This window comes from Ictalurus furcatus, chromosome 17 (genome assembly GCF_023375685.1).
Source record: "Ictalurus furcatus strain D&B chromosome 17, Billie_1.0, whole genome shotgun sequence".
In the NCBI taxonomy this organism is placed as follows: Eukaryota; Metazoa; Chordata; class Actinopteri; order Siluriformes; family Ictaluridae; genus Ictalurus; species Ictalurus furcatus.
The window spans coordinates 13897180-13921936 of record NC_071271.1 but is presented as its reverse complement, the minus strand read 5'-3'; the positions used below and the strand labels follow the sequence as shown (position 1 = coordinate 13921936).

Here is a 24757-nt window from a genome sequence, read left to right as displayed (position 1 = left end):
AATGTCATTTAACATTCAGTGACAGATGAAGCATGAGTCCAGTAAGCACCTGTTGGCAAATTAACTAATTACATGTACTATTTGTTTGTTTATTTAAAAAAAAAACTAAAAATGAATTTAGTTTAGACCTTTTTTCAAGTGAAATAAATCTCATTAGGCCAAACATTTGGTAAAGTGTGTTTCTTAATCTTACATTTGGCAGGTGAAACCCAGACATGTTCATAAATACTTTTCAAACTGTATTTAAATAATGATTCATTCTGACAGTTATTTAGTCCCTTTCACATCTCATCTACATGTGGTACATACGGGTAAATTTCATTTCAGGAAGCTCACTGTGTAACGCCGTCAAGAGTGAGTCAGATTGGCTAAAGACTCATACGGGTTAAATATTGGCCATGCATGTTTAGCACCACAGTACACATTCCCACATTACGGCCTCTGTGTATGATGACATATGAGTGTGTCATAACCCACACTGTTGGAGGAATGCTAGAATCCCCACCCTCCCATAGGCACACCCACGTTCTGCATTTCTCACCAGTGTCATACTGAGGCCATCAGCTCAGACTCTGTGGCGTCCAGAAGGGGGCCCACTGGCTTCTTATGTTCTGTGCCAAAGGCCATCTATCATCCAGACAGATACTGATGCCTCAGCAGAACTGTCTTACTGTCTGAAGTTCTAAAATCAACCGTTCAATCTTGCATCCCATGATTTGTTTTTTATTTAGATTTGCATATTCAGACAAAACAGTTTGGTCATCGGTTTCATCTAATAGCTTCAGATTGGTCAGGGGGAAGTTATAATTCATGATTGAGTATACTGCTCAGATTTCTGGCTAATGCAGTATCTTCTCTTCTATGTTCTACAGGAATGTGAAGAAGAATAAGATGCTTCTAAATGTGCATGTAAATGTGCAAGATGTGAGAAATGGCTATGAGGATTCGCTCTCGCGCTCGCCACTGCTCTCTGTCCCATCTCCACACGTTATTCCCAACACACGCATCCAAGTGGAAAGTCCAACACTGAAAGGTAGATACACTTCTGCCATGGAAACCTATGGAAAGCAGAGTATTTGTTAGCATATTGGTTTCTGTGTCTGTTTTCTTTTCCACTCACTGTTTGTACCTTTTGTAATTCTATTAGACAAAGGACGATCTCCACAGGCTATGCGTAGAGATTATGGGCTTACAATCACACATAGGTGAGACAATCCGATTATTTTTTGCTCTTCCTATGTCTCTTTTTCCATCAAATATAATTCAGAACAATTTTTTAGTTCATCCTTCATGATTTATTTGGGGATAAAATGGGCACAACAAAAGTTTGACTTTTTTTTTTAATGTTTAAAGGTTTTCCACCAAATCATGGTTATTCCAGACATGTGTGGTGTGTCGGAAAAACATGCACTTTGGTGTAAAGTGCAAACACTGCAAGTAAGTCAGCAGGGGTGCCCTAGCTTTACAATCACACCTGCTATAATATGCAGAATCTGCTAATGGCTGTCTCACCTTCAGGTTAAAGTGCCACAACAAGTGTACCAAAGAAGCACCTCAGTGCCAGATAATTCCAAGTAGGTGTCATGTAATATTCATAGCAGACCAAACTGTTTCCCCCCCCCCCCACACACACACTGAGCAGTATTTCAGGGATGTTTTTGTTTTTTTCTAGTTTCGAAAATCAGAAGAACAGAGTCGGTTCCGTCCGACATCAATAACCAGGTGGAGCGACTACCATCATCTACACAGTTTGGCACATTACCAAAGATTTTAAACAAAAAGGCAAGTGTGACAAAATGCAGAAATATATCATTCTTTATAAGCAAATGTACAAGGCCAATTCTTTTATTTTTGCTGTACACTGAAGACATTTGGGTTTGAGAACTAGATGTGTTAAACAGCTTAGAACATAACACCTTTTGTTTGAACCCACACATTTTCCAAGTGATCAAATATACTGGAACATGTGACTGAGAGGTGTTTCTCTTTGCCATGGTGTTGCCTTGGTGATTGATTATTTAAATAATTAATAGCTCTGAATGTGTACTCTTGGTTTCAGACCTGGGTTTCGCCCATTAATAATACATTATAACTGATATAATACATTTTCTGTGATGAGACATTTATTTAATATTTTTGGAAGGACTTTAAAGAGAGGTAAATTGTTTGGCAGTCTTGGAAAGTCTTCAGGTCGGAAGGTTTTGCAGTTTCTCTGTAACATGACAAGCTACTACTGTGCTAATGTGATAACAGGAACTAACTTGTTTTGGGGCTATTCCACAACATTAAAAGTAACTATAAACAAATTAGGAGCCTGACGTGTCTGCTTTAATTAATAAAATTGTAATTGCTGCCAAATTGTTTACCTTGCTTACCTATTGGTATAAGATGATTAAAACACTTCTGGATATGCTGTTATAGGAACATAATCAACTTTGAGGTGGTAACAGTAACTCTGCTTTGCATCTGGCCACCCTGTCATTGATTAATTTCCTTAGTTTTGCTTTTTTTCCCTTCAGGACCTTCCACCACCTGTCAGTCAGCCGGACTCCAGCAGTAACCCCTCTTCCACCACCTCCTCCACACCTTCCTCACCTGCCTTCAGCTCAAGCAACCCACCAAGTGCCACTCCACCCGCAAACCCCTCGCCTAAAGGGCCCATTGATGGCCGCTTTCACTTCCCAGGTCAGTGACTAAACACTAACTCCTCCCTTGAATCTTACCTTCAAACAAGCTGCACATTGTCAAGGATGTTGTGACATCATTTTACATAATCTTTTAATTCTTAATCTTTATCTGTCAGAGGCACAGTGAGGCAAGAGGTCTTTCTCTAACTGATCTTTCTTTCCTCACATTTTGCTTGGGTGATTTTCTTTTCACGCTGTCCTGATCACTAGCTTCCTGCTATTATCAGCTAAGACAACAGTTTATCTTCCCTGGTGAGTTAACACTGTCCCTATAACTCTGTGTTTCATTGCTTCCCAAAGACTAACACACTGCTGCAAAACATAGAATGCTTTGTTGCATTGATAAAATATGCTGAGTATGCTTTCAATTGGGCAGTGGTTAAGGCTCTGGGTCACTGATCAGAAGGTTAGAGGTTCAAGCCCCAGCCACCATGCTCAAACTGTTGGGCCCTTGAGCAAGGTCCTTAACCCTCTCTGCTCCAGGGGTGCCATATTATGGCTGACCCTGCGCTCTGAGAAAACTGACCCCAACTTCCTAACAAGTCGGGATATGTAAAGAAAAGAATTTCACTGTGCTGTAATGTATATGTGACAAATAAAGGCTTCGTCTTTTTTTTTCATCTTCAATTTGAGTTGCCTTCACAGTTGAGAAGTGGTGCATGATGGTTTTAATGCCACCTTCTGGACACTGTGATTCATTGCTTTCATTGATACCTTTGAGCAAGTTGTGCTGAGTGTGGAGATGGATTCATATCTAAAAGGGATAGATGTATATTGGAGAGCGTATATTAGAGTTTTATAAATATTAAGTGTTGTAAAGCCATGATTTAACCATTTTTCTTTGTGTTTAGTACCTAAGTGTCACCTGTAAAAATATGTTTTTAGCTATATGCCTGTCAGAGTATTTGGACAATTTCTAGATTTTATTTTTTAGTACATTTTAAGTACATTTGTTAAGCTAAAAAGAAAGAAAAATCATAGTTTACCAAGTAATACTACTATCAACTACTGAGAAACCAAATACTTTCCGGCGAGATCTAAACATCTGTATGGCTGACTTTGCTTACAGATATCTCAAGTTCTCAACAAGATGTCCATGATTCAGGGTAAGGCATATCTTTTGCCACTGTTTAGCCAGGTTCTCATCAGAATCCATACACGAGTCCCTACAAAACAGTCAAAACTGATGCAGCTTCAGTGTACACAAAGATCATTTACCCCAAAACGTGTATATAATAATATAATCACACAACGTTTTGTGTATTTTCTCAGATATTAATACAGTTATAGAAATGTTCATAAAACTTGTTGATATTAAAGTGGACTGAGCGGGGGAGCTCAAAAGTGCTTGACATATCCTCTCCTGTTTCCAGAGAGACAGAGCAAGTAGGTAATGAGCTGATCATGCAGACAGTGAGGCAGGAAGAAGCAGCTGTGGTGAGTATTGCAGGCAGCTGTTCTCAGCACTTTAACAACAGAGTATCTGGGAAATGAAGCTCAAATTCTGTGGAACTAAAAAGTCAAGTAGTTGTGCAATCTGAATGATGGTCAAGGGATTGAATTATGTGATTTCAGTGATCTTTCCGTTTCAACATTTATTGTGAAATGCAATCCACTGCAAAATGATTTCCATCATTAAAGTTAACAGGCAAAAAAAACCCATTTCCTATTATTTTAACTTTTTATAAATAATATATAATCTAAATTAATGTGGCAAAATGATCGGTTTTAAATGTATGATTTTAAATTGTATTCACAGCGAACTACAGTAAACTGTGGATTTTCACCTTTTTCCTATATTAATGTAGTATAAATATGGTATGCTAAAAACACTGACTTCTGTCACCAAGGAAAAAACAAAGGGCTTTCAACATAGATAACAAAAAGTGCACTAGTTAGATACTAGATATAATAGATAACCCCTAAGCAGTTAAAATACCCTTAAATACAATATAAGAAAAAGCACCTGATACATACTGATGCATAATGAAGAGGGGCTCTTGTGAAGATTGGTAGTTTTGGGAATTCTGCTGAGTACCATAATATTTCTGATCAAAACCTGGCTCCCTATTAAAGACATGACCTCAAACACGCATCCATATCCGTACCACAATCAGCGTTTTGATATGGTCTTCAGTCTCTGCATCTGCACCAATTGAAATCCTGTGGTCACAACTGAAGAGGGCAGTGATCTGCACAAAAATAATCTTAAGAAAAGAACTTAGCTTAAAAGGTTCTGTGTATAGGAACGTCTAAGATCCTCTACAAGTGTCTTCAACATTACAGGAAAAGGCTTGGTGGTGTTTTCTCTAGGGGAGGATTCATATTAACAATACTATTATTACTATAAATATTAACAAGGGGGTGCCAATTATTTTGACTTATGCAACACATAAGTAAACTTTTTATTTTGGGGAAAAATAGTGTACAAAAAAAAAACCTAAAGAGCGCCCCCATATATTTAAGCATAAATTGCACTCATTGCACATGTTGTGTTTTATATATGATTTTTTTGCTCACTTTTATGAAATTTTGGAATGCGCTGTAATTTTTTTTTTATCTTCCCTAATCAAGAATGACAATGTGGATGGTGAAGAAGAACAACAGGAGCATGAAAGACAAGACGAGGCTGCTTCTTATGGGGAATCTGAAGGTGAAGAGGATGATCTGGATGACCTGCCCAGATGCCCGAGACCCTGGAAGGGCCCTATCTCACGCAAGTCCAGCCAGACTAGTGTGTATCTGAAGGAGTGGAACGTTCCTTTCGAGCAGCTCGAGCTGGGGGAGCTTATAGGGAAAGGCCGCTGGGGAAAAGTGTACCGTGGACGTTGGCATGGAGAGGTGGCTGTGCGGCTGCTGGAAATAGACGGAAATAATCAGGATCACTTGAAACTTTTTAAGAAGGAAGTGATGAACTACAGACAAACACGACATGAGAACGTGGTGCTGTTTATGGGAGCCTGTATGAACCCTCCTCGACTGGCTATCATTACAAGGTAAGTCTAGGGTTAGGGTTAGGGAAGGACAAGGGAATCTGCAGGGAAATGTTCAGGGTTCAGTGCTGTTCCACTTAATTCAGTCTAACACAAAATTGGCTTTTGTTACAGTTTTTGCAAGGGTCGGACGCTGCACTCTGTTGTCAGAGATTCTAAAAGCTCACTTGACATCAACAAGACCAGGCAAATCGCTCAGGAAATAGTAAAGGTATTAGTCTTTAATTTAATACTTTTTTCATCTTTTATTTCAGATTGTCTAGATCTCAGTTTTGTCTTTTTCATTTAGCTTAATTGTTCTTTTATTCGTCTGATAGGGAATGGGCTACCTCCATGCAAAGGATATCGTGCACAAGGATTTAAAATCCAAAAATGTGTTTTATGACAACAACAAAGTGGTGATCACAGATTTCGGTTTGTTCGGAGTGTCAGGAGTGGTGCACGAGGATCGGTAAATAACCTGATATGTTCAGTTGTCATTAAGTCTTTGTAGATTTTGACTATAGTAATCAGTAACTCAGACGTGTGTGTGTGCGTGTGTGTGTGTTCGAAGGCGAGAGAATGAACTGAAACTACCACGAGGCTGGATTTATTACCTGGCTCCTGAGATTGTACAGAGGATGAGTCCTGGAAATGATGACCGCTTACCCTTTTCTAAAGCTGCTGACGTTTATGCCTTTGGGTAAAGACCACACCGAACTCTTTACACTTCCTGCTTCCTAGCATACAGTTGTAACCTGAGTCAATGGACAAAAGACAAAGTTCATGATGGTTCCAATAATTGTTATTCATTTGTATGAAATGAGATCATGCATTTTACACCCAATATCACCCTAACATGTTTCAATTCAGGGAGGGTTAGGCTTTAGCTGTATGTTGAGTTGTGTATTAAAGGCTCGGTACAATAGTCACCTATGCCAACAACCAGCCCTGTATATATAGTTTGACTGACTGCTTTGTGATTCAGTTTGTTACCCTCCTGAATATTAGCATTAAATCCAACCCTATGGCTTTGTGTCGGTGTGCTTATCCCTCAGCACCATCTGGTACGAGCTGCAGGTGAGAGACTGGCCTTTTAAAACCCAGCCGGCCGAAGCTGCTATCTGGCTGCTGGGGAGTGGAGAGGGCATAAAGAGGAAGTTGGCTCAGATCAGCCTAGGAAAGGAGACCACGGTAAGCCTACAACAGTTCTTGAGCATTTTATTAATAATTTGCTCCCAAGGAAACTTGATTTCAAGTGTGGTGTAAGGTTTCTGCCAAGAATATACAGTCAGGTCCATACATTTTTGGACATTGATAAAGTTCTTGCTAGTTCAGCTGTCTACCACAGTATATGGACCTGAATACAGGGTTGCCATCTCAATGGCGTTTCAAAAGCCCAAAAGTTGTGTGGTGGGGGAAGAGCCAAAGATCACAGTTTAGAATTACACAGTTGATTCTTACGGTTGTCAAGTTTCAAGATAAACTGTAAAACACCAATTGCATAACAGCCAGTTAGAAGTTCCTCTTGAGAGCAGTTCACAAAATACAGTGCCTGAACTTCACCAGTAGTAATTAGTACTACAGCTGGCATCCAAATTGTGGTCATGCAGAACATCAGCATGTTTGGTGACACGATGTATTTCAACCCAAAACCTGGTTGCCTTTGCAGGAGCTTCACACATGTCCATGGAGTTTTGTATAAGACGATATGCTAAACATACAGAGCCTGGCAAAAGTATTCACCCCCCTTGGCATTTTTCCTATTTTGTTGCTTTCCAACCTGTAAATTAAATTGATTTTTATTTGGATTTCATGTAATGGGCATACACTAAAGAGTCCAAATTGGTTAAGTGAAATAAAAAAATAACTTGTTTTTAAAAATGGAAAAATGGTGTGTGCATATGTTCACCCCCTTTGCTATGAATCCCCTAAATAAGATCTGGTGCAACCAATTACCATCAGTCACACAATAAAGTCCACCTGTGTGCAATCTAAGTGTCACATGATCTGTCACATGATCTCAGGATATATACACCTGTTCTGAAAGGCCCCAGAGTCTGCAACACCATTCAACATCAACTCAGCAAGGGGCACCACCAAGTAAGCGGCACCATGAAAACCAAGGTGCTCTCCAGACAGGTCAGGGACAAAGTTGTGGAGAAGCACAGATCAGGGTTGGATTATTAAAAAAAAATTAGAAACTTTGAACATCTCAGGAGCACAATTAAATCCATTATTAAAAAATGGAAAGAATATGGCACCACAACGAGCCTGCCAAGAGAGGGCCACCCACCAAAACTCACGGACCAGGCAAGAGGGCATTAATCATAGAGGCAACAAAGAGACCAAAGATAACACTGAAGAAGCTGCAAAGCTCCACAGTAGAGATTGGAGTATCTGTCCATAGGACCACTTTAAGCCTTACACGCCACAGAGCTGGGCTTTACGGAAGAGAGGCCAGAAAAAATGCCAAGAGAGGTGAATACTTTCGCAAGGCACTGTAATTCCAAATCAGCACAGAAACGGTTGAAGAAACACTAAATCGATATTTTGCAATGACCATTGCAGTCTCTGGATATGAATGTAGTTGAAAACTTGTGCTCTGAATTGAATAGGGAAGTCCTAAGAATCATACGAACCTAAGAATATAAAGGATGTTCAAATGTTCTGCATAGAGATCTGCACAAAGATCTTTTTTCATGTCTCTCCAACCTTGTTAGACGTTGCAGGAAGAGACTCTGTGCTGTCCAGTGCAGGCATCACAAAATATTAACTGTAAGGGGCAGATGGTTTTTAAACTAGCGTTTTTGTTCAAAATAAAACTAAAAGAAGAAGAAAAAAGGACTACTTGGAAATCTATCGCTTTGTTACTGCTCAAAGCATCGCGTATTGCTTGTGTTACTCTTTTTCTATGTGAAATTTTGCTCATTTTCTTGAAGGGCGTCAGTAATTCTGGAGGGGACTGTAATGTGATAGTCACTCAGTACTGTGCAAAATTAAAATGTTACTGTTGCATTTTTGCCAATAGTTATTAGTCACTAGACATGAGACTAGACAGGTTAGCCGTATAGTCTTTAACTGATGTCTGTTTTGTCCACCCAAAAGGAGATCTTGTGTGCATGCTGGTCCTTTAAACTTGAGGACAGACCGACATTCTCTCAACTATCTGACCTGCTGGAGAAGCTTCCTAAGCTCAACCGCAGACTCTCCCACCCCGGACATTTCTGGAAATCTACTGAGTATGAATCGTAGAGCTGTGAGATTGCATGCCGTCACCCTGCACTGCCTCACTGAAGAGAGCAAGCTGAAGTGAACTCTTCTTGGATGTAACCTTTAGAAGCATAAACATGTGTCTAAATGCGTGTAAAGTCTTCTTTGTTTCTTGAGCCTTTTTCAAGTGTGTCTTAAATTTGTAAGACATTTGAAGGTAAATCAGATTTACCTTCAACATATGCCTTCAATTCAGAATTCAGTGAATTCAGTGCATCGGGTGGTTTATTTTTAAATGAGCTTAAGTTTTAAATGTGAATGTTTTATTTTGAGAAACAGCTGTCTGTTCAGTCTGAGTAATAGAGAGCTTATATGCAGGTGTGTTTGTTTTTTAACTGCTGATTGTCCACATAAGGTGCACTGTGAGTACTGTACGTTATCGGTGTGAAATTTTCTTTTTCCAGTTATTTTGGTACAGTAGATTCAGTCTTTATACGTCACAGTTACATATGTCTTGTGCAAAATAAACAGTAAATAGTATAACGTGTGTCAGGTTTGAGAACAGAACACAATAGCTTTGGTAAATGAAACGCTTTCATTCATAACATAAATGTCCTTTGGTTTTCTCTCTGACCTTTCCTTCCCCGTTTCCTCTCTGTGCTGTGAACAGAAGTATCATCTGTTTCTGCTGACTTCTCCTTTTTACGATTCCAGCCACATCATCATTCTCGCTCTGTCGTGCATCTTAAAATTCAACCCAAATCCTCCATGTTGTTTTCTTTGTCCATCTGTTGTTTTTTTTCTTCCCATGTCCTCCTGAAGTGAATCTCTCACTTCACTTTTGCTTTAGAAAACAAGCAATTGCTTGTGAATGTTGCAGTCCTGGGCAATATGACAAAATAATATCAGTATTGCAATATCAACAGTTATGGCACAGTACAATTTCTAATTGGCCAAAACTGAATATTGTGATTTGGGGTGAATGAGATAATGAACTTGGTATTATCAAAATAAAATATGTAGAATTACACTTTTATACTGTTTCTGTCATTAGCAATTCTACAACATCAACCAACTCCATTGTTAGTCAGACTGACAAGTAACTGACTGAACAGATACTTGGTCCTTTTAAAATATAAATTAAAATAAAAAAAAAAAAATACTTTTTGCAAATCAATGGACATATAGCTTTCCATAGTGTTTCACATAGCATGTTGTGCGTGTTCGGTGCAAACCTCATTATAAGTAAATATCACAATACATATTGTGCATCATGAACACATCTTCAAGTATAATGCTGTTTTTGGCATATCCATATTATTTATTCATCAACAGCCTATCCCAGGAACACTGGAAACACACCCTGAATGGGACACAAATTGGTCATTCCAATATATACATAAGTCTTCTATTTTGCAAACATTTTCCAGGTGTCATGATTTGGTATCTTTGCCATATTGCCCACCCAAGGAACATTGCTTGATTTGTATTTGATTTCTTATGTCTGTTATTGACCAGGCTTGTGTGATTCTGATTTTTTTTTCTCCTGCTTGCCATTTACCATTTAAAAAAATTACAGACAGGTCCCAGGAAGGTATGCATGGTCTGCAGATGGGCCTCAGCTGCCTGACACCACACATAAACCTCGATGTTAGAGGATGTTGCCCCATAGAGGCTCCATGAATAGGGGCGTAGCTGTAAACTATTTTAATCATCCAGTACTGAAACATAGGATTTCCACCATTTCAGGTTTAATGACCGTTTAGGAGGGTGTAATCACCTAATCCCAGCTGCAGATTAAAATGCGATTATGCAGTACAGTGCAGTAAACAGTTAAAAAAAAAAAAACCCATAATATATTTTCAATATAATCCTTTTACAGTTGTCTTTCTACTGGCCGACATGATAAACACAAAACAGCATATTAAATCACTTTCTAATAATCGGCAGCATTTAATTTGTAAAGTGTTAGATTTTACACGTTTCTTTTAGGTCAAACTTTTGTCTTTTTTTCAATTTCATCTGAAAACACAAAGTGCCTATTTTTTAACCATGCTCTGCTGAAATTTTGTGGTGCCTTCCCCAATAAATATAGTTATCTGATGTTAACTATATACTTGTCTAATGTTAGCTAAGTCAAACATACACTGATAGATGTAATTTCATATTAATGAACTCAAAACATTCTCCATTTACCTGGAAAGAAGGCGAGAGAGCCCCACAAGTCCAATCCATAGCATGTGTGTTTGGAGGAAGGGGGCGGAGCTTCCAGAGGGGGTCAGTTAATATCAGAGTTCAAAACACCTGCATGAATCATTCCAGATTAATAGGTCAAATGGCTCAGTTTCCATTTTATTGGGGGAGAAATAAAATTGTCTTTTAGTATATTTTTGAGTGTTAACTCGTACTAGTATATAGATGTTAAATTACAAAATGCGTAAATGTTGGCAGGACAGGTAATACAATATAATCAAAATAGATGTCAAGCCAGTGGAAAATCGTGTAGAGATGATTAAAATTTATATCACGCAAACCTATCATTGAGATATATGAATAAATAAATAACCGTGGCACTGTTGCATTAAATGTTTACAGTTTTTTCTACAGATGGCAGTGTACTACTTGCAGATGATTTCTATTCAATTAGTATCAGTAACATATTTGTTTAAATTGCTATATTCCCAATCTCTGTGGTGCCTATTTTCTTCTCTGGTGGCCAGAGCTAGCCAAGCATGAACTGTGCTGTACTGAGAGGCTCTCGCATGTGCATGCCTGCCTGATCCTGCTTACTGTACTTGAGTAAAAGGTGTAAAACTAACGATGCTGCTGATCCTTTATTCATGCCTTACTGAAGCTATCACAGCTAGCAGGTAACATGCCTTATCTTATTTGTAAATCTTATATTACAATACTGTACAGTACAATCTTTATGTAAAGTATGGGTAAAGCTGTCTGCACTTTAAATTGAAATCTTGTGGAATCCTATACTCATTCTTCTCTCTGTCTGCAAATAATGAACACAATGACTTTGATTGTATCTATTTAGGCAACGTGAACTGAAACAAGAAGGCTCGGGAAAAGGAGCGTTTGTAGGAATGTGTCTTTCTAAATGATTTATGCTTTATGTAAAGCATGTCTTTATGGTGAATTTGGAGAGTGGAATGTTCAGAGAATTGTAATGGCACAGAAATGAGGGAATATGCATGGCAGATTTTAGGAGGTAGGAGATGCAGATTAAAATTTTGGTTATATTAAAACAATGAAAAGCAAATCTTTTATGTGATTTTGAATTTGTAGATATTGTTTTTATTTAATATACAGCTCCGCCTCTTATTATTTGTACAAACTTTTATATGATTGTTTTTGGAATAGGTACTTTATTCCTGTTTTATAGATATGAACATATATATGTTGTAAAACATGAAATGTACATTTTTAATATGTATTTTGATGGATTTAAGGATTTAAGAATTTATCTGCGTGCAGCATGTTTAATGTGTTGGGGTAGTGTATTTCATTTTGTCTTCAACCTTCAAAAGCAATAAAACCTAATTTGTTAGTCTTTGTGAATGAGCTTTTTAGTAAGTGAACATCACTGGGGCTGTGATTTTATTGGGAAATTCCGAAGAAAGTGCTAAGGAATGTTACTGTACCCGTTGGGCCATGAATGTGGTACGACATAATATTCTGTAAGCAGCTGCTGCAGTATCACCTTACTGCATGCTTTCATAAAACCGGCTGCCAAAGAAAATGCAAAGGTGTCAGTGCTACAGCTGGGAATCTAAGCACCACAGTGGAAACAGTAGCATTACATCTGAGAAATAATAGTGGGTCATGTCAACACAATAAAGAGGAAAAGTAAAGACATTTAAAATCACTTGCAGGTATGATATTGTAATGTTTACTGTAGGTTTACATTTAATACCAAATGTTCTAAAATAAAAAGAAATAACTGCTCCTGACTCTAATCGAGTCAAACTCTGAGTTTGTATTACTGTCTGTGGGACGTTTTACATGATTTCCCCATGTCCACAGTTTCTTCCTCCCACCTCCCAAACACAGGTTAGTAAGCAGATTAGCTATGTGAATACGTATGTATTGTGGCTTGAGATGGACTGGCTTCCCAACCAAGGTGTATTCCAGTGTTCCTGTCTCTGAATCCATCACAACCCAGGATAAAGTGGTTACTGAAGATGATGAATGTATGCAACAGTCAGACCAATAGACATTAGCCTATATTTAAATAATGTAATTAGTGTCAGACTTCAATTCTTCCCAGAAGAATGGAGGTTATTATAAAAGCGTGTAAGGTCTCAACCTCAACTTTATTGGTAAACACTGAGTACAACAACCCCCCCTCAAAAATAAAGCATTATTCCCCATTAAAGATGGGGTTTTAATCATTCCTTCCATGGCAGGGCTGCTCCCCCTGGAAAATAAGATTTCCGAAGGTGTTGCAACATTATTCCATTTTCTTGAAAAAATTCAATTCCATGTTATTTGTATAGCACTTTTAACAATGGACATTGTCCCAAAGCAGCTTTACAGAAATATACGAATTAAGAATATAAATTTTAAATTTATGAATTTGTCCCTAATCAGCAGGCCGGAGGTGATGGTGACAAGAAACAACTTCCTGAGATGATATGAGGAAGAAACCTTGAGAGGAACCAGACTCAAACGGGAACCCATCCTCATCTGTCTGACAACGAATAGTACAATTATAAACAAGTCCCTTTTATAAATGTGCTAATACTACATGTTCAAATAGTGTAGTTGTATAACCAGGAAAATTCATTACAGTTTTGCACGAAGTCTGTTTTGTTGGACTTCTCCACTGTTTGTGGCAATCTCAATGCTGAGGCTATAATACAGGTGCATCTAAAAACATTTGAATATGTCGGAAAAGATTTTTTTTTTTCCGTAATTTAATTCAAAAAGTAGAGCTTTCATATATTCTAGATACATTACTCATAAAGTGGAATATTTCAAGCCTTTTTTTTGTTTTAATCTTGATGATTACAGTTTACAGCTCATGGAAATCAAAATCCAGTATCTCAAAATATAAGAATAAAGGATTTGCAGGTGAATTTGAAGGTGTATATAGGCTACACCTAACTTTAATAATGTCTAGACAATGTTGTGTCATCATTGTTTAAATACAACGCACTTCGTTTAGTTTAAACACAAACTCATCCCACACTATCACGTAAAATGGAGACTTCTTCACATTACCTAATACAAAACGAAAGAGATCTGTGGCTAACGGTGCTTGTCTCCGCCCACTTCTGGGAAATTTGCAAACCGCTGATAGACGTTCACAAGCTAGTCACACTGCAGCCACAAAACTACCTTTATAAGATTAAAAACCATACATTAAAAAATCGAAGTAAGCCCTCGGACTGCATCTGAATTATAAACGAAAGCAGGGAAATGGCATATTACTTCCCGCAACAGCCATTTTACAACCCAGTAAGTGTTTCTTCCCTTTTTTTTCTAGTTTCCTTTCTGAAAACGTTATGGTTGAATATACAGTTGATTTATATAAGTTTTAAAAAGTTGTAACGTTTAAAATAAGGTTTAAACGCCTAGCCTATATAATCCTATGATTCTAACATCCTATTATTAATATTATAGAGCATGATTGAAATAATATTCAGAATGCCATTAAAAAAAAAAAAAATGAGGAATTGTTCATCTGATTCCTTAGCTTAATGTATTATGCACACATGCACTAAAAATAATGATTATTATTTAAAAATCATTTTTAAAGAGACGTTATTAAAGTTCTTTTAAGAACTTTTTTTTTCTGTTTGTTTGTTTGTTTGTTTGTTTTTTGCAACAAGTTTCCTGGTTGCACTTTTAAGGGTTCAGATTGTGAGAGAAAGAACCCCTGAAAAATCCACCATTTTGTTTTACACTGAAGTGACCAGGTTTGGGAGGGTTACTTTAAAAATGGACTCCGTTACAGTTACGAATTACTTCATAAAAATGTCATCAGTAATATAATCCAAGTGTCACAATATGAAAGTAATGTAATCTGATTATTTTTGGATTATTTCAAGGTCACATATGTAAAATATGTCATTTTTAATTGTGACCATCTAAGGCCACAATTAAAAATGACCTTAAATGGCCGTGGGCATTGTTTCGACTCAGGACAGCTGTCATTTGCTGGTTGGGGTTCGGGGGTTCGATTCCCGCTATGGCCCTGTGTGTGCAGAGTTTGTGTGTTCTCCCCGTGCTGTGGGGGTTTCCTCAGAGTACTCCATTTCGCCAGTCGAAAGACATGCATGGTAGGCTGATTGGCATGTCCGTAGTGTATGAATGGGTGTGTGAATTGTGTCCTGCGATGCATTAGCACCCTGTCCAGGGTGTACCCTGCCTTGTGCCCCATGCTCCCTGGGGTAGGCTCCAGGTTCCCTATGACCCTGTAGGATAAATGGTATAGAAAATGGACGAATAAATGTTTCATGGTACACAACAGCGCTTCACCTTCTCACGTTCACTGAGAGTAGGCTAATGGTTGAGAGGCAGGAATTTGGACAATAGTTGCTGCAAGCCTTTTATAATCGACCAATAGGTGTGCGAGAAGGCAGGGTTTAGCAATGCAAATATGTTCACACATGTTGCAGTATTAGACCATAAGTACATCATAATGAAACTAAAACCGTTTCCCAAACATTTTCTCAAATTTGGTTGCTTTTTTAAGGTCTGAAAAAGAGGACGTATGGTCACTCTAACAAAAGCATTTCATAGAACAATTTGTTTTAATTTCTACCAAATAAACTTTTTGCAAAATTTATTTGTACCTGCACTAGGAGGTTGCTCAAGTGAGTCAAACTGGCAAGAGAGAACCAGAACCATAATCAAGCAGCTGTCTGTATTGTGTTATGTCAAAAAAATAATTTCTTTGGTTTTAAATGAAAAAAAAAAACTGTAATCCTGATAGTATTCCAATTTTATTTTTTATTTTTTTTACAAAATGTATGCCTACCTGTAATCGGATTACTTTGTGTTTTGATTGGATTACAGTTACCAGTTTTTTGTATCCTGATTACGTTACGTTACATGTATTCTATTACTCTCCAAGCCTGGAAGTGACACACTTTATCATTCAACAGCAAGTCCCTTTTACTGGCTCAATCCAAGGAGGCTTGATGGATGGCAAGAGTATCACTGTAAGTGGACGAGTTTTACCCGGAGCCAACAGGTAAGACAGAGTTTAACATTCATGTGGGTAGACAGATACAGTACATGACTCACTTGACTTTTTCCTGCCTTCCTGTCCACCCTGTCTGTAGAGATCCCAGTTCCAGGAATTGTGTTTATATATTTATACACACAAAAGTCTTATTTGATGTCTTCTGCATGGTTACATCAGTAAATAAAAGACAGAGAAAGATTTTACAGAAACAGAAATTTGTATGTCAGTAAAAAATTAACATATGTAACATATCACTTTTCAGACAAAACAAAAAACAAAAACATTATGTAGGTTGTGTGCCATTCAAAGACTCCAGATAGGGTTGCCACCTTCAGTGAGGAAAAATTAGGGACAATCTTTATGCATTAAATGAAAGCATTATGCTTTCAGTAGTCAATCCATCCATCTGAGATTCTCTATACCACAATATCTGAGGATCAACTGGTTGAATGTTTGTAAGCTGTATATGGAAGTATCATTGTAACTAGCAGATGATTTTGCAATTTATCCAAATATGGTAGGTCACAGCAAAGTCAAATGTCTTAAAAATGGTAGGTTGACCCTGTTTTTTTTTAAGTAAAAAAACTTTTCAAATATATTTATGAATTACAATATATTGGATATTCTGAATGTATACTTTGTGTAACCCATATACAGTATATGATATGCATATTTATGGAATGTAAATTGTAATATTTAATAATAATCTAATAATCTTATCCTTCAGTATAAAAGCTCTGAGAATGGAAGAAAGATTATAAGGATGATTAGGCTAATTTGCACTGAACTGATTAGGCCTGGTTATATAGCCTAATATAATAATTAAGCAAATGTTATCTAATTTCTTAGCAGCTTGGCTACTGGTTTACACAGTATAATATTTAGCCTAATGTTATCAAGCAAGCTTGATAGTGCCTGTGTTACTAGTTAACTTAAGAGCCTAATTTAGTTATGGCTATCAGTTAACTATATTCAGCATTGATAGCACTGATTTTTATCTCTGTTATATCTTCTTGTGAAACTACACAGATTTGTCTAGGATGTCTTTATATGTTGTAGCATCAAAATTTCCCTTCACTGAAACTAAGAGGCCCAAACCTGTTCCAGCATGACAATGCCTCTGTGCACAAAGCAAGGTTTATAAAGACAGGGTTTTCCAAAGATGGTGTGCAAGAATTGAGTGGCCTGCAGAAAGCCCTGACATCAACCCCACTAATCATTTTTGGCATGAGTTGGAATGTGGACTGCATGCATCTTTGCCCGATATCAGTGCCTGACCTCACTAATGCTCGTGTGGCAGAATGGGCACAAATTCCCACAGCCTACCATAAATAATATTTTATGTTATAAATTATGGAGTATATCATAAATGATAAATTATATTATACATAATATATTATAGTAAAGGGGTAACTAAATCTGTAATGGGATGTTCAGCAGCTCATTTGATTGGTCAGGTGTCTACATATTTTCAGCCATATAGTGTATCTGTTATATACTTCTGCAAATAATATGCCCCTCTTGGTTTGTATCAGCAGTTTCCCACACAGTTGTTTCCAAATTATTTGTTCTTCCAGGTTCCATGTGAATCTCCAGTGTGGTTCCAGACCGGATGCTAATATTGCCCTGCACTTTAACCCACGTTATGACTGCAGTTCAGGATACATAGTAACCAACACCAAGCAGAATAACTGCTGGGGTACAGAGGAACGCATATACCAGGCCCTGTTCCCCATGGGAAGACCCTTCAACCTGCTGATCCTGATTACAAGCCACTCATACAAGGTTCACTTCTACTTTTCCCACAGTAACAAACAGAAAATAGTAAAGGGTTAGCTCAAATCTCAGTTCAGCATTCTTGAATGCATTATAGGTCACTGTAGAACACACATCATGCACTTTTGATGCCAAGTTACCACAGCACATCCTATGAACTAATTCTGTCACTGGTTGTTGGATTATAAGTCCTCAATTCTGTCTCAATGTGCTAACATGCTCATCGTCTGCTCTTGTGTAAGACTCTAAATAAATGTGTAATACAGTATCAAAGGCTACATGCTGATCTGATAATATTTTTTCATAGATCAGTGTCAATGGCATCCATATCATGGATTACAAGCACCGTATCCCATTCAGCATGGTGGACACCATCACAGTGGATGGGATGGTGGAGGTTAATAGCATCGGTTTCCAGGAGCCTGTGGTGAGAACAATTTAAAACAGCACATATTTTTACATCTTGTTAGTTAAACAAATATTGATGAACTTATAGAAGTGAATTACATTTATAGAAGTTATATAGGAATTAGAATTACATGTAAAGAGGTATGATTTAAAAAATCTGGCTGGACACAGTCGCATAATACCACAAGGTGTCACGAACCGGAGTTGGCACAGAAGCAGAAGCGGGTACGTAGTAAAGGGTAGTTCCAAAGACAATAGTTGTCATAAAACAAGCAAGGGTCAGGCGATCGGACAAACAAAGCACAAGGGGACAGGCAGAAAGCGTAGTCGTAAACGGGAAAAGAGGTCGAGATGACAAAGATAGCAAACGAATGTGAAAGGCTTGGAAACACAGAGAACAAGTCTACTGAACGTATACTTCGCAATGAACATTTGGCGAATGACTCTCTAAATACTAGTGGAGAGAGAGCGAGAGTGTGTGTGTGTGTGTGTGTGATTAGTGACAGGAGTGGGAGATTAGAACTCTGGGGATGTTGAGCGCATTCGTGCATGGGAGGTGAGTGTTGCTTCTTGGGAAACTGACGGGTTGAGTTATGACACAAGGAAAATGAAGCTGTGAAATTCGTTTTGGTTTAGCTCCTAAATGGAAATGGTAACACTTTTCCTAGACCACTTAGTTGTCTAGAAGAGACATTTTATATTATAGACTGACACACTACATTCTTGAAATATACAGTGCTGTGAAAAAGTATTTGTCCTGATTTCTTCTGTTTTTGTGTATCTCATACTAAATTGTTTCAGAAATGAAAACAAAATTTAAGATAAAACAAAGGCAACCTGAGAAAACACAAATACAGATTTTAAATGATAGTTATTTGTAGAAGCAAAAATGTTATCCAATATCAACTGGGCCTGTGTGAAAATGTATTTGCCCCTGTAGTTACTAATTCCCCAACTCTATGAAACTGCATTCATAATGGGGTTCAGCTGGACTAGACACAACCAGGCCTGATTACTGCAAACCCTGTTCAATCAAATCAACACTTAAATAGAGTTTTTTCAACAGCATGAAGTTGGTTAAAAAGTCTTACCCAGTAACACACTATGCCCACTATGCCAAAACTGAAAGAAATTCCAGAAATGATGAGGAAGAAGGTGATTAAAATACATCAGTCTGGGAAGGGTTACAAAGATATTTCAAAGGCTCTGGGACTCAAACGAACCACAGTGAGAGCCATTATGTCCAAATGGAAAAACTCTGCACAGTAGTGAACCTTCCCAGAAGTAGCCGACCTTCCAAAATTCCTCCAAGATCACAGCAACTACTCATCCAGGAAGTCACAAAAGAGCCAAGGACAACATCAAAGGACATACAGGCCTCTCTTGCATCAATATAGGTCACTGTTCATGACTCCATTATCAGAAAGACACTGGGCAAAAATGGCATCCATGGAAGAGTGACGAGGTGAAAACTACTGCTAACCCAGATGAACATTAAGCTCGACTGAATTTTACCAAAACACACCTTGATTATCCTCAAACCTTTTGGGAAAATGTTCTGTGGATTGACGAGTCGAAAGTAGAACTGTAAACTGTAAAAACTGTATTGTTTACTCAGGTTGCCTTTGTTTTATGTTGTATTTCATTTGTAGGTCTAAAACTATACAAAAACAGAAGAAATCCCAAGAAAATACTTACACAGAGTCATACGGGACATTAGTACAGTGGGTGGTGGACAGCACTCATTCAATTAATCAATTAATTCAGTCCTAAAAAAAAAAAAAAGATAAACAATTGCCATCATATAAAATGTCCTTACACATCTTTTTTCTTTTTTTTCTTATTTTCTTTAAAAAAATGTTTTTGATTTCATTTTGTAGGGTATTGTACCTGCCCACGCTGGATTCCAGGTAACTGCTAGTATTTTTAAACTGTACTCCACAATTCTCAAAATTATGCAAAATGATTTCTTAGCAATGTTAACACAAGATGTTTGGTAAAGGCTGAATAATTTGCTAATTTCATTATAATATAATGAAAATATATTCTTTTTTAATGTCATTGTTGGTTGCCTTAAAATGATATTTCCAATGTTATATCTCCTGTTATATTTGTAGCCACAGTTGGCTTATCCTCCTGGATATGGCGTAAGTAACTTCATGTTTAATCGTAAAAATAAAGCTCTTACAACCTCTTATCCTCCCTAAATATCAGAACGTATTACTTTGTTGGAAATATAATGATTACAAATGTAATACAGTGCTTATTATGTTTTTCCACTACTCAAGAGAAACACTTGGCTCACTGACTTCCCACATGTGTTGACAAATCACATTTTTTACAACTGAGTACATTTACAGGCTTGTTTTCATGAGTCCAAAGGCTTTATTGTGACAGCATTTCCATTTGTTTGTATAGGTTATTTACACATTTGTAGCCTCCAGAGTGTATTCTGTACAAGATCTCAGTTAATCTTACAAATTATTGAAATCATAATGTAAGAGACATGAATTAAATTTTATCGTAAAATACTATAATAACATCTATCACATGCTTTTGAGGTTGTCACTTGCACATGGCAGCTTCCTGTTTTCAGTTATACACAGTATCTCTGTCAAAACAACTCTACTTCTTCAGAATTATACTTTCCATTTCCACATGCATGCACAATGAAACGGTCCATTTCTTTCGTTCATTTTCTCTGTAGGTGCCTGCAGTTCCTGCTCCAGCAAGCTATGTAAGAACACAGGGCCACTTCACATAATTAGTTCACATTCTGTTTTACTGTACTTTTAAGTGATGAACTTATAATAACTACTTCTTTTATTCTTCATCATTAGAGTGTGCCATACAAAGCCATCATCAATGGTGGATTATATCCTGGCAAAAACATTTCCATCCAAGGTGTAGTTTATCCTCATGCTTCCAGGTCAGATGTTATCCTTATTCTGCTACTTTGCATAATTAGAGCCTACAGATGTATTAGAGAAAATGATTTATTTTCTTGTCTTAAGTACAGTGGGGTTTTTTCCCCATTCATTTTAACTCACTACATATCTTGCAAGGCCAAACACTGATTGTGAGTCAAGCTCAACTTCCCACTTCCTGTGGCTGCAGCTTCCAGCCAACTATTCCACGGATTTCTCAGTTTTATGCCAAGCGTTTTAAGGCTTTTTGTTTAGGGGAGCACAGCATAATTTTTACCATGAGCTGATTTCTTAAATTTCATTTGTTATTTGTACCATCAGATTTTTCATTAACCTGCGTCACAGAAATGGGATTGCCTTTCATTACAATCCACGTTTTGATGAGAACTTGGTTGTGCGCAATACCCAAACAATGGAGAACTGGGGCTCAGAGGAGCGTTCTGGAGGCATGCCATTTCAGAAGGGACAAAACTTCCAGGTAAATAATGCTTTGGACCTTATTTACAAGATGTGTTTTGTTTGTTTAGGTGGCTGATCGACATAGCAGTTCATTTTAATGCTTTAAGTGAAAAATAATGCAAACAAAGTGCATCTGCATCTCATGTCAATGCATCTGTGTGTCACATTTGGTAATGCCTATTTCAGATCATCATTTCCTGCAATCCCCATCATTACAACGTGTTTGTCAATGGGAATCAAGTGCATACCTACAACCACCGCTTCACCAGGCTGAATGAGATTGATGTTCTGGAGCTGTCTGGTGATCTAAACTTGACTGCTGTAAATGTTTAACTGGATATTTACCAAATCACAGTCTACAGTTACAGTTTTTTAATAAACCAACCAATCAGTAAAGCCTGTGAACTGCTTTGGAAAAAGCAAATAAATCTGAAAAATGTTAATCTTACATATTTTAATCTTGTTAAACAAATATAACAAATATAATCTTTTTATTACAATTCTATGAACATAATGAATGAACTGTAATAATTCAGATAAACCACTTTTTTACTTTGATTTTTTTTAAGTTTTAATTTTTTTATTATGATTTTTTTTTTAAACCCCTACTCTGTCCAAACAGCAATAAAGGCGAAAGCCAATTATTACATGAATCCTTACTTATAATTTGACTTGACCAAAATGACAGAGAAATCCCAAAATGTGAGAACATAAGTAACTTCTAGAAAATAAGAACCACAATCTCGTATTTCAACAATCCAGTGTAGATTACCAACTAGCAGTGCAGAGTAAACACACCAATGCTCTGCCATGGCTGTAACGTAAGTTTCCTGTATTTGTCAAGAAATTTTGCATCACCTCCTTTTCCTTCTAAAAAAGGACTGTGACAGATTTACTGGCTTGCAAAATCACTGGACTTCAGTCCCATAAAAAAGAGCCAACGCCTTACACAAAAAATCCCCTTCAATACTTCGGTACATTTTCCCTCTCTTTAATAAGAGTTCCAATCCTATTAAAATGCTTTCAGTGTTTTGCGATTAAGTGATTTTGCAGGCCAGTCGAAAGGGTCCTCATGCTTGTTAAACAAGTCACACAGATTTGTCCCTATGCACCTTACAGTGTCAGTAGGACACAGTCAGTGGGAGTGTCAAATTTGCTCATTTGGCTTGAATTTCAGTTGAGACAGGATATAACCAAGCAGTTGATGGTTAAGGATCTTGCTGAAGCACTTGAACCATTGATCCATCAGTTCTCTAAAACTTGTTCTGTTTGGACATGAAGCACAAAAGGCAACCACAGAATCTGGTGCAACAGTATGTTTTCAAGATGTATGTAGATGACCCAGTCTCCCCTGATGGCCACTAGCTTCAGGTGTTTCCTCACCAAGGAACAGCCCATCCAGAACACATCTATGGTCCTAAGATAACAGTGTTCAGATTTACAATGACAAGCTACCTAACACCAAAGTGGACCACACAGTTAATCAGCATGAAGCTAGATTCACTGAAATATCAGCCATTATCATGCCCACATGTGGTAATTTTTTAAACCCAATTTTCTCCCATTTTGGTCATTTGCTAATTCCCACTCACTTGCTAGCTCTCTCCTATCACATAACAGCTACTAACCATGGAGGATGAAAGTTTGCACTTGTGTAGCCGAGTGAGACTTTTCTCTATAACCCCCTCTGGTGGAGAACTTGAATAACCCAAGTATGTATCGCTGCAGCCTGAGACCTCCAAGTGGGAGGTACTTAGCTGAAAGTGGGCGGTACTTAACACCCAGTGGGAGGTATTTAGCTCAGAGTGGGAGCCATTTACCTGCAAGTGGGAGGTACTTAGTGCCAAGTGGGAGGTAGTTAGCTCCGACTGGGAGGTATTTAGGCCACAAGTGGGCGGGGTTTTAGAAATGGGCGGGATTAGGCGAAAGGCGAAAGTCCAAAGTCCAGAAGTGATTGCAAGTATGCGGTACTCCCCATTCGCTCCGCGGTGATAAATAATTAGACGGTCATTAAACAAATAATAAGTGAATTAAAAAGACGGAAAACGATGGATAGAAGAACGAAAAACAAATATCATTGGGCACTATTAAAGATTTACAAGTTGATTCTATAAAATATATGCCACTTGGAGGTAAATACCTCCCACTTGGAGGTCTCCGGGCTGCAGCGGTACACACTTGGCTCTGAGCGGATCTTTAATCGGCAGCATACACGGACCCGGACTACGCTGCAGTTTTTGTCTCCCTTGTGAATTTGTTTTGCTTCCTTGTCCTTTTTTGGTATCTTGTTCCTTTGTTACTGCTTGTTTGTGGATTTGTGTTATTTTGTTTTCTTGCTGTGTAATTTGTATTCTGGGGACGGGATGAGGGAGACAGGGGAAGGAGACAGGGAAGGGAGACAGGGGAAGTTTGCTGATGAACGATCAATTATACAAACACTCATTTAAGGGAGGTTATGTAATTGTCCTTGGTGTTAATATTTTCTCTTTTTGTAATATTTACCATTTGTAATTTTGGTAAGTGTATGTCGGTTACTCCAAAACACATAAAGCCAGCCCTTGCATCTTTTCAAATTGCTACTCATGCTACATTACAGGGCAGCTCAACACACTCAGAAGAAAGGCCTAGCTGCCAACTTCAACATGCATGAGCTCACAGATGCCCATGATTGATTGATGTAAAACACTAAGGCAGTCAGAAAATAACAAAAATTCAGAACTTAATGCACAAGAGACAGGGAGACTGCAATTAGTTATTTAACTTGGATTGTTTACATAGTTTTAAACCAGGAAGTAACTTGGAAGTGCTTGATAACCTCTAGTATTTCAGGGAATACTAGTTCCCACTTGGGAACCCCTATAGCAGATATTAATGTGTTTAACAATCATTTAAAAGGCCACCGAAATTGGGTTATCACCAAGCAACACTAATTGAAATGTGTCCTTGTCTCAGTGAAAGGAGCCCAAGCATTGGCCTGAAGGCTTTGTAAGTTTGTGCATTCCTAACAGAAGGAGTTCCATTGAGAGTAATTCCCCAGTGGAGAAGGATAAACACCACAAATGCCCTTACAGGTTGGGGAATGTGTGTCTCCCTAGGGTAAGAACCCTT

At 37.8% G+C, this 24757-nt stretch overlaps 2 protein-coding genes across 5 annotated transcripts in view; both read left to right on the top strand.

The window, feature by feature from the left end:
* Window positions 1-10720, top strand: part of ksr1b (kinase suppressor of ras 1b) — a 39945-nt gene extending 29225 nt beyond the window's left edge. For 3 of the 4 annotated variants that reach the window (XM_053646830.1, XM_053646833.1, XM_053646832.1), the window contains 15 exons: window positions 873-1033; window positions 1148-1205; window positions 1354-1437; window positions 1519-1574; window positions 1673-1782; window positions 2520-2685; window positions 2898-2939; window positions 3757-3793; window positions 4061-4124; window positions 5262-5683; window positions 5795-5891; window positions 5998-6131; window positions 6234-6362; window positions 6718-6853; window positions 8768-10720. In XM_053646830.1, coding sequence (XP_053502805.1) covers window positions 873-1033; window positions 1148-1205; window positions 1354-1437; window positions 1519-1574; window positions 1673-1782; window positions 2520-2685; window positions 2898-2939; window positions 3757-3793; window positions 4061-4124; window positions 5262-5683; window positions 5795-5891; window positions 5998-6131; window positions 6234-6362; window positions 6718-6853; window positions 8768-8914 — 1843 coding nt within the window. In that variant the 3' untranslated portion in view covers window positions 8915-10720. The remainder of the gene's footprint in view (window positions 1-872; window positions 1034-1147; window positions 1206-1353; window positions 1438-1518; window positions 1575-1672; window positions 1783-2519; window positions 2686-2897; window positions 2940-3756; window positions 3794-4060; window positions 4125-5261; window positions 5684-5794; window positions 5892-5997; window positions 6132-6233; window positions 6363-6717; window positions 6854-8767) is intronic. The other variant, XM_053646831.1, reaches the window with a different exon arrangement.
* Window positions 10721-14154: 3434 nt separating this feature from the next.
* LOC128621628 (galectin-9) lies at window positions 14155-22302 on the top strand. The gene is made up of 10 exons (XM_053647533.1): window positions 14155-14344; window positions 15997-16085; window positions 17657-17864; window positions 18163-18282; window positions 20144-20173; window positions 20381-20410; window positions 20971-21000; window positions 21104-21192; window positions 21512-21668; window positions 21836-22302. The coding sequence occupies exons 1-10, from the start codon at window positions 14306-14308 to the stop codon at window positions 21980-21982; spliced, it is 939 nt and encodes a 312-aa protein (XP_053503508.1). The 5' UTR covers window positions 14155-14305; the 3' UTR covers window positions 21983-22302.
* Window positions 22303-24757: the final 2455 nt, after the last annotated feature.

Coding starts and splice junctions, on each gene's coding strand:
- LOC128621628 (XM_053647533.1), top strand. CDS start 14,306: ATGGCATATTACTTCCCGCAACAGCCATTTTACAACCCA. Junction 18,283..20,143: donor TCGGTTTCCAGGAGCCTGTG/GTGAGAACAATT, acceptor TTCATTTTGTAG/GGTATTGTACCTGCCCACGC. Junction 21,001..21,103: donor TTCCTGCTCCAGCAAGCTAT/GTAAGAACACAG, acceptor CTTCATCATTAG/AGTGTGCCATACAAAGCCAT.